General features: G+C 46.7%; 1 protein-coding gene across 2 annotated transcripts; it reads left to right on the top strand.

Annotated features, from left to right (window-relative positions):
- Positions 1–181: 181 nt before the first annotated feature.
- LOC135367190 (excitatory amino acid transporter 4-like) lies at positions 182–9,684 on the top strand. Of its 2 annotated transcripts, XM_064600338.1 has the most exons (10): positions 182–241; positions 484–748; positions 2,358–2,626; positions 3,667–3,709; positions 3,904–3,943; positions 4,264–4,465; positions 6,736–6,969; positions 7,888–8,082; positions 8,518–8,649; positions 9,336–9,684. In XM_064600338.1, the coding sequence occupies exons 2-10, from the start codon at positions 500–502 to the stop codon at positions 9,463–9,465; spliced, it is 1,494 nt and encodes a 497-aa protein (XP_064456408.1). In that variant the 5' UTR covers positions 182–241; positions 484–499; the 3' UTR covers positions 9,466–9,684. The 2 variants fall into 2 exon arrangements, with proteins under 2 accessions (XP_064456408.1, XP_064456409.1); XM_064600339.1 differs by lacking the exon at positions 182–241 and having other exon boundaries at positions 284–748.
- Positions 9,685–9,941: the final 257 nt, after the last annotated feature.

Raw genomic sequence — 9,941 nt, 5'->3', positions numbered from 1 at the left:
TTCTCAGGTGTATACAGACTCGAGTTTCATACAAAAGCGCATACATCACGATGTATATAGAATATTCGTTGACAATCGACGATCTCCATTGCATGGTACGCATTAGCGCGCGTGGACTTCTGACAGAGAGAAAGGCTCACGGCCATCATCTCCTTGGTAGAAGAAGAAGAAGAAGAAAGAAGCTGAATCTGGTATCTGCATTGCTCTATTCCGGCTGTTCGTTCTAGACTCCATCCTGAACGTAAGCCGCATAAACTGCAAAGCAAATATTAGCGAACTATGCAGAAAGGTTTTCGCGTTGGACCTTCTGGAGGGCCACATTGCAGGGTTTTCGTTTTTAATTTTGATGACTTAGCCCAAAACAGCTCAGAATGTCAGTCTGCCTCGAATGCTGCTATCGGGACCTTTGTACCGAACGAGGCCGAGTTACATGAGCCGGTTGTACGGAAAATAACCTCCGTTGCGCCATTTGTGTCGTTTCAGCATTTTCCACCTGGCAATGTCGTTGAGTGCTGGCGTTCAAAAAGCAGCCCAACCGGTGCTGACGAAGTCAAACCAGGAAGGAGCCATAGAGAAGAAGCACCGGGGGGCAGCGTCCGGTCCTTTTGTCTTCCAGGTCCCCGGAATTCTGATCATCGCCTCCGGTGGAATCGGGGTTGCCGCGGGCTTCTTAATTCGTGCCCAATACAGCGACGTTTCTCAACGCACCATCATGTATCTTGAGCTCCCCGGATGCCTCTTCCAAAGGGTAAGATGTAGGAATACACCATCACCTCCACCTAAGACATACAAATATTAATTACTGTCGCTATGGGAGCCGTCCTTGGGACTTCAGCCAGAAGTATGAACATGATGTGGTGATTGGTGATGAATGTTATGAATGGTTCGAATGGTTTGTGTATGAAGTGAATTGATTCATGGAATAAAATGGATCCGTAGTAGCCTGTAATGCTTCTCTTTAATAACCGATAGTCTAATTCATTGTCAATCCTCTCTGTACATACATGCTGTACTTCAGCACTAAGTTATCTTACGGCATGTTTTCACCCCATGATGAGTCTTCGACGTCATCATTCATCATTTACCGGTTTTGTTGTGTTATTGTTACTCCTTTGCTTTGTTGGATGTGTTAACCTACTCCCCACGCTTCCCACCGTAGTGCTATGCTCCGAAGGGTACTTACAAAAAATAAATAAAGTAGACGTTCCAGATTACCTATTCTTGTTTCATAGCAGTTCAAAGCGCTTACCAATAGGAAACATCGTACTACAGCTGGCAACATAGACAACAAAACGACGACACAAAAAATTGGCTGCATCTTAAGTGGTGGCTAGTTTACATAAAGGAGCAATGAGGTGACATTTAAATTGAAACTGTAAAGGAACTGTAAAGTGAAAGGCAAACATGTAGAAACTTTTTGCTTTTCTGAAAGCTTGTAATGGAAGCTTCAGATATAGCTCTGCTGTACATTGAGCAATTCTTCATCAATCAAATTTTAAAGATTGCTGCGCAAAGCCGTACTTGCTTCGCCAACCCTGAGGCAACTCGCGCGCCATCTGTTGAAAACGCGAGAAACTATGCAAGCCATCTAGGCAAGATCGTGGCGGTTCTCGCGAGTGCAGTGCACTTGTCATCGTCGAAGGTGCACAGTTTGTGTGTCCCGGAGCACAAGAACGTAAACCAGACGTTCATTAAATCGACTGGAGGCGAGGTTTTGCAAACAGCAGCGACACAACGAGCAGACGACAGAGACGCGGATTGAGAGTAAGGCAAATAGATAGCGCAGATAGCACATATATTTCTCAGAGGCACGGTGCTCACAGGTTACAACCATTAACAGTTTAAACCGAACTTCTCAAGGGTTTCTTTTGTTCTTCAAAACAGATCCAATGGAGTAACCAGTCTCAAATGCGTCACGCATTACATCAATATCACGTGATATCAAAATAAAAATTTTGGGGTCACCTCTAGTACTCCTTCAAAGCCACGGAGCAAGCTACAGGGTGGGTAGTCCACCCTACAAGGCTATCGCTTTAATACACGCAGATTCGACATAAAATTATGCCTGAGGCTGCAGGGTTTAAACCACATCCAATTGTGTAAACGAAACCATTTTTTCTGGTGACTTTGTTGAGGGAGGATATGAAAGTGACGAGCAGGTCATGTGTAACGAAAGAAGCTTATCGAAGGAGCGGCTTATGGGACGTCGTTTCGAATGAATACGTCTGTACCTGCATCACATTTAACACCTCTGATCCAAAGATTCCTCACAGAATATAGCATCCTTCCACTAGGCTCCGCGTGCATGCATAGACATAAGTATCAGATGAGATATACTCTATGTGATGTGCGTGCAGATCCTTCTGCTGCTGGTGCCGCTGGTAACGGCCATGTCAGTGATGGTGTCCACTGGTCAACTGGGGGGCCGTCTGCTAGGATGGACAGTGGCGTATGGTTGTCTTTACACGCTGCTGACGTGCTGCTTGTCCCAGACCATGGCTGTCGGGCTCGTGACGCTGCTGCGTCCGGGCGACCACTTGCAGACCCTCATCGCAACAGAAGCACTCATTTCCGTCAACGCCAGCAACAGAGCAAACCTTCCAGATGTGTTCGTCGCGTTTGCAAGGTGAGTTCACTTGCATAGGGCGGGGTATCTTGTCGTAGTCCGCATATTTTTAGGTCGTGCGTCCCATCCCTCGCATTGCTGTTGGACAGAGGTAGACGGTATAATATTCCTGAGCAGTTTTGTACGCTGAAAAGTTGCAGATGCGTATGCGGTACCCGTATTTGAACGGAATAAATCGCCGATCTTATAGATGCGCGGGTACCATGCGGGTACTCTCCTCTCAGGAGAGCTGTGCTAAAATGGACCAGTGTTGACCGAAAGAGAGACGCGGATGCTTCAAGATTTCTCCCTCTTATATGTGTGTTACTTTATGTATATTCGCAAATACTTGTGTTGCTCATGCCCTTCTAAGCCCCGCGTTCGCATATAGCAAGCATCACAATTTGCCAATCAGTTCAAAACAAGCGCATAAGTAGACACTTCTCGTTCCAATTCGACAAACTGTTACGCCAGGGTTCTCAACCTTTGAGGAATTGCCCCCAGGGGGCGGAGTGTCATGGGGAGGAATGACACCATGTGTAACATTTGCCTGCAATGGGGCCCTTGCGCTGATGGCTGGGTGCGTAAGGTACTGGGAGGGGGCTATATAGCGGTAAGGTTGCTCGCCACAAACAATACTTTTAAATACATGCGAATAAAAGGCCTTCATTTTTTATGCGTGTATTGCTTTGGAGTTAATGTGGAGGAGATAACGCTTTGAGGAACGGAAAAAAAGTGCATATAAGCAATAAGCAAAAAAAAAAAAAAAAGAAAAACTGTGAGAACCACTGCGCCAGGGCATGAAATGATTTTTAAGTGTGTCTGTCAGAAACCAGGTCATTTACACTTCCACCGAAACCAACACCAGTTCACCTATTACAACGGATCATGTTGGCCGCCATGTTTCAGTGGTCACGTGTGTATAGCGCAATGCACTGCACAGCCAGGCTAACACAGGCGTGGCCATTGGCAAAAAGGGCGCTCCAAATCAATTCATTCTGGTTTTCCTCATGACACCGTGTCCTTCATATTACACAATACTATAAATATTATACACGCAGGGCCTGCTTCCCGACAAGCATTGTCACCGCTTTTGTCTTTCCGGTAAGCAATACATCTTTATTTACTTTTGCATTAGCGTAGAAAATATTGTACTTAAATAGAGCACGTATTTGTTCGATTTGGACAGCTATATATAGCTATACTGTCAAATAGGGAAAATGGAGAACATTTCGGGAAATGGGGGAAGCATGATGAGGGAAGCGAACTTTATATTCGCAACATTTTCTGTCACACAGTGGGAAACCACAAAACAGGCGGAATCGGTGTCTACTGAGAGTAAGTTTGTTCTTTACTTGTCCAACTTGAAAGTGCTGGTTAAAGCTGCGGTTACCAAGACTGATCTCAAGGAAATCCTCTTTTCGTCACTTACTCTTACTTTTACTCTTACTTACTTACTCTTACCCTTACTCTTATGCATAAGAGTTGGGAAACCTATAGGTACGGGACTCCACGCTTTCCAACAAAACAGATGCCGTTTCACGGCGCAGTTTATCAGAACTCGGAAAGAAGCTGTGATCCATCTGTATATGACTGGCATTGCAGTGCAACCACTAAATAAATGGACAAGATGCTTTCTAATTGCACCGCACCTACAGCACTGCAGATGCCGGCACCACAAACCATGACTGAAATGACTTCCAGCGAGCTTAATTTGGGTTTCAACAGCTTTGGCTTGGTCAGCTTCTCCATCTTCCTGGGCCTTGTGTTGGCAGACCGCGAACCAGATGACGCTCTGCTTCTTGACACACTTGAGGGAGCCACTGACCTCTTCCTGGGATGTGTTCATGTCATCACGTGGTGAGGAGACTGTAACTCATTGCAGCCCCCCCCCCCCCCTACCAAAGTTTTGGCTTTTGGCTGCAGCTATATGCGCAGCAAAGAACATGAGGCCTTGCGCAAGAACGATTATTGTAGCTGCCCTCTATAGAGCGTGGGAGAGGTATTCTATCTACAAGCCCTATAGAAACACTTCATCTTCTTTGGAGCGCCCGTAAGTGAATGAGAGATGTTAATAGCGTCACCCGATGACGTATACAGTACGCCGCAACAGCGCCGCGCCGCGTCCACAGCTCACGAATTTGTATGGGGAAAGGAGACTCTGCGTCTGCTCGCTCCACTAATGTTACGTCGTCGTCACACTGATCTGATTGCGTCACGCCAGCGGACCGGACCAGGCCTCTAAGGCCATGCAGTGCCGCTCATGGCAGAATTTGGAAGGCGTTTTCACAAATGAAATTGCGCCGGGAGAAGACACCATGAGAAGATATTTTGCATGGTAGCTCCTGATGGAGTGCTGGATGAGTGAAGCAGAGCTTGGAGTAATATCAAGTGTCATTCTATGGCTCCTTTAAATTAGCGTGGAAGTGACATCTAACATGGCTCGAAACCCTGCTTCATCTATGAAGCTGTCCACCAGGGGTCACCACGCAAAATATTTTCGCACTGCGGCGTACTGCGCAATAAAATTTACAAAATAGTCGGAGAAAGCAGCCGTGGACGAGAGACACGAGCCCCGCGTGACGTAGAAACTGCTCAGTGCCTTTTCTCTTTGTTTTTTCCTGGCTCTCGCGCCATGCTTGAGCTGTGCCGTTGGACGTCACTGGTCACGTGATACGTCACGACGTCTTCTCGTTCTCCGATGCGCTCTTTGCATACGGAGAGGGTCTTTTAAAGATGTGCGAAACGGAGCCTTGCGCGTGCTCTGTAGGTTACACGCGCTCATCGTTCTTTCGCAGGAGCTCATTTTGTTCGTTGCAGAAGACGTCGCAGTGAAAAACCAAAAATATTTTGGGGGTCACTTCCATGCTCCTTTGAGGGGACTATCCGGAAAGGTGTGTTTCAGACCGGTACGGAAATGTTCGGCATGGCTTTACAGTCTACTTGGTCAAGTTTCTTTCCTCCAAACACCGTACTTATTAAATAAACGAGTTTTAAAGATTCGCACTTCCTCTGCAGCTAAGCCAAAATTACATAAGCCGGACATAACAAATGAGAGCGCAGCGCGGGTGATCGTCTGCTTCCCGTTCGCACCGCAAGATACTAAGTGAAAAGACCTGCTGACATGGCCATGTTCCGTGGAACATGGTGTTACGCAATTAGTCATACAAACACGTACGACGCTAACCAGAAACAGCATTCCACGAGCCAATCTCAGACCTGCGGACGCCATCGCTCCCGCCGGGCGCTCGGACGCCAATGCAATGTCTCTCTGCCGCTCCCTGATTGGCCTTGTCTGCGTCAAAGGGCACTCAAAGATTGGTCTTGTCCAAGTGACGTTTCCAGAGAGGGAGTTTCGGAATGCTCTCAACATCCGTCGACTGCTCTTGCCATGCATTATGTCACATTGCACAGAAACAATTCCACTAAGTCGCGATGGATTTTCAACGTTATTGTCGGTGATGAACGAGGAGTAAAATGGTATTGTGGTTTCGGAATCGTCCGTGACGGATGCGATTGGCCCTCTAAAGGGAGATTTAAGTAGGATTCGAAAACAATTGGGTGAGCATGATACCGTACACGAACGACTATCTCGATACCGAATACAACATTCGCATTCATTTTACGCGAGTAATTAATTCGTAAATGATGACAATAGCAAACCGAAACCGAAATGCAAAGTGCACGAAGCCGGGCTCCATATACTACGGTGGTTCATCCGGAGGAGGATACCATGACGTCACCCAGCATTGTCGTCTGCTTCGAAATCTGCATTCTCCCTTGCCGGATGCCGAGTGACGTCAGCGGTGCGTTGCTTTCAGTGCCCTCTCGCTTCACAGAGGCGAAGCGCGCGCTTCGTAATAAATTCGTTTAAATAAAATTTACGCAGTTTTGGAACGAGATATTTCGTACACATGCTCCTGACATCCCAAAGGTTACGGATATACCACAACCTTTGCGGTGATTTTGTTGCGGAGTCACAACCTTACGTTACTACAGCTGGTGTAGTATAGTAGCAAGTCGCGGCAGGGTTTCCCCTTTGCGCTCCCCCAAAAAACAAGGTGGATGACTTGACACATATAAAATTACTAATGCATGCTAACTTGTTGGTTGATTTCTGTCTGTTGTAGGTTCTCTCCGATTTGTGTGGGCTTCCTAGCAGTGAGTTGGGTGTTGAAGCTTCCGGATTGGGAGTTCCTGATAGACCACGCCGGCATGTACTCGGTGGCTCTGTGCCTTGGATGTACTTTGCACATTATCTTGGTGTTGCCACTGACGTACATCATCATAGTGGGCGATCGGCGTATGCCTTTCCTCCGGAGAATGCTACAGCCCATCGCTATTGGAGCGGGCACGGCGTCCAGGTGTGCTTGTTTTCTGTGACTCTTAACCGCGCTGCGCGAGCGCATGGCCAGAAGATAGCCTAGCGCCACCAGGCGCCGACGCTGGGTTCAGGACACTGGGCGAAGATGCCCAGTGTCTTGAACTCAGAGTTGATGCTTCGCATCGCTGGCTCTCTTCGTACAACGCGCCCGCGCATTACGGTTAAAGGAACTGTAAAGTAAGTGGTAAGCGCATACAAGAAGTAGGTTTTTCTGAAAGCTTTATAGCTTCTGCTGTTTGGAGACTGCTCCAGACGCCCATGACGTGTGTTCGTACAGGTTACAACAGTTTAAACCATAAATTGAACAAAACTGATCAGGATCTGCCGCCACCTTTTTCAAAATATGTTTCATAGTAATCTGTCTCAAATTCGTTACGCAGTACTTCAATGCCACATGATACCCGTCCGCCAGTCCGGGGTGACCTCCACTAATTTCGCGTGGCGGACTTCTGCTGGCGCCGCGATCGTGGAAATATCAATTCTTGAAATTCACCAATATGAAAGATATGAAAAATTGAGACATAAGGCCTTGCGTGCGTCATCACAAAGCCAAGAACTACCTGGTGGTGCATAAAAATAGGGTGATTCCATTTCACTTACAGCTCCTTTAAGCGCGAGGGCGCCTCTACCAAGATTTGCTTATATCACTTCCATGAGTATTGCAGGTTGCCAGACGCCTTCATTAGTGTGCCCTCGTAATTACATACGTGTAAAGCTTGTGCTTTGATCCCTACTGCCACATGTCAATGAGCTCTATGAAATAATCTGTTCTAAGTTTCAAGGCGTTCGTGCGTTCTCCGAAGGTTCCTAGCACATAATACTATGCATATTGTATTTTATCTACCGTACATGTCCTGAAAAAGTAAATTGAAGCCTTCCTTGATTCGGCTACACACAGTACGATTGCCATGCCTCCGCTTATGGAGTCCCTGGAAGGTGAAGGGACGCTGGATCCTCGCCTGGTACGCATCCTGCTGCCTCTGCTGACGCTCATACGTAAGGACATGGTCATCCTTTACAACAGCATCTTCGCTCTAAGCATGGCCCAGGCGTCGGGTGTCAGGCTTGGAATCGATGACTGGCTTTACTTCTGGTATGGTTCATGTTAGAGTATCCATTGTTTACTTTGGGCTTTGAGTTGGCTCTTTTGCATTGCCCTTTCAAAATGTCCGATAAAACGAATTCCTCTCATAACGTCGCACAACGGGCTTTCAGTGGCTTGACTTCTGACTTGACTTTCTTGTATGGCGCGCAGCAGTGCAGATGGACCACCCTGGATCATAGCAACGGCAAAAGTTATCAAAAGCTTGTGCGTATATCAGATGGATTTGCTGATGAGTAGAGAAGCCACTGATCGAGCAACTGCGCAAGATGAATTGACGTGTTCGGAGAGGGTGAGGGGAAGCTAAGATGGGCCAACACACCTAATGAAATTATGTAATACGCGAAAAGCAGCATCTCCGGAAGAGTCGAAATAACGGCCATGACCGTCACTGAGCAATAAATGATAGCAGCTTTTGATTTGCAGCGTTGTATCGATGGCAACGAATGTGATGGCACTCGCAACGCCCAGCGAGTCTTTGGACACCATAGAGGCCCTCCTTGTGAACAGCTTGAAGCTTCCTTATGTGCAGCCTGTGCGGCCTATACTCCAAGTATTGTAAGTAATGGGAACACGTAATCTGAAGTTTGCTGACTCATTAGAAACACCATGTCAGTAGTGCTCGCAAACTAGGTAGTAATAAGCGGGGCGTGCAACAAATGTTGGCGTGATTGGGAATGATGTAGCAGACAGTGTTTGATACGGCATCTGATGTACGCAAATTAGTTTCTAATACCGCATGTACATTTTCAATGCGTGGTATGTAGTACTACTGCAGAAAAGTAATCTACTAACCACCAGGTTCAGGTTCAGGCTGGCATTGCCGCATAACGGCGTGCGCGTCACCTATCTTGTGGCACTAAACGGTCTGGCTTCTATGTTGACCACTCTTTCAGATGTGCTACATACGCATCACAAATCTTTTTCACATATTATATATTATACAGCCATATAATTATCATATGTTAAATGAAATAGAATATGATGTCAGAGAAATGAAAACGTCATGTTGGCGCCCAGCATTGGAGTAGTGCGTCCAAGGTGCTATGAGGTCATATCTGTCGCTCTAAGCACTCGTTTCATTATTCATCCTTTGATTCTCAGCATTGTAGCTTGGGACCAATATTCTATACGTCTGCCAGAGATATTTGCCATCACGCACATAACAATTCAGCCAACGCTATTGGAATGCATCCCTTGCAAGACCAGGATATTTCGTAGCAGTAAACATGTTGCTTATACAGGGATCCTGCCATGACAGTCATTCACGTGCTTGGGCACAGCATTGGAGTCTCCATCGTCCAGTCACTTCTAAGCCGGGAGATCCAAAAAGCCTCTGATGTCAGCACAGACACTCCCAGTACGCAGCCGTGACCCTTCTTGAACAACCTGCGGCGGTTGTGTACATTTCATAGAGCGTCCGTAGACTTCAGGCACATTTTAATTCATCTAATGAAATAATGTCTATCTGTGGGTGTCTATAATGTGTATGTGTGTTTTCCATGTTGTATATGCAGCATGAAAAATCTGCACATAATATAACTTATCATGACGGACCATTGTTTAAATAAACGGTTTTCCATTCTGACTGTCTCTGACGGTCTCGGTGTTGCCAGTGTATTCAGCCATGTGTAAACCAGCTAAAGGTCGGAATCGAAAACAGTCGGGCGGAAAGAGACATCATACACAGAGGAATGGTATAAAGGGGTGTCCAGTTAAATCTGTCCAGGTAGAGCAGTGCCCAAGTGAAAGGGTGCCCAGTTAGCCTGGTGCAGTCAGAGCGTGCATGCAACCCGTTAAGGCGGATGATTTTAGGACATTTAGTGCATTTTCCCAGTAGTGGATAGAAC

Source organism: Ornithodoros turicata, chromosome 8 (assembly GCF_037126465.1).
Source record: "Ornithodoros turicata isolate Travis chromosome 8, ASM3712646v1, whole genome shotgun sequence".
NCBI classification, from domain to species: domain Eukaryota; kingdom Metazoa; phylum Arthropoda; class Arachnida; order Ixodida; family Argasidae; genus Ornithodoros; species Ornithodoros turicata.
Note: the sequence above shows the minus strand (reverse complement) of the source record. Positions and strands in the feature narration are given on the sequence as shown.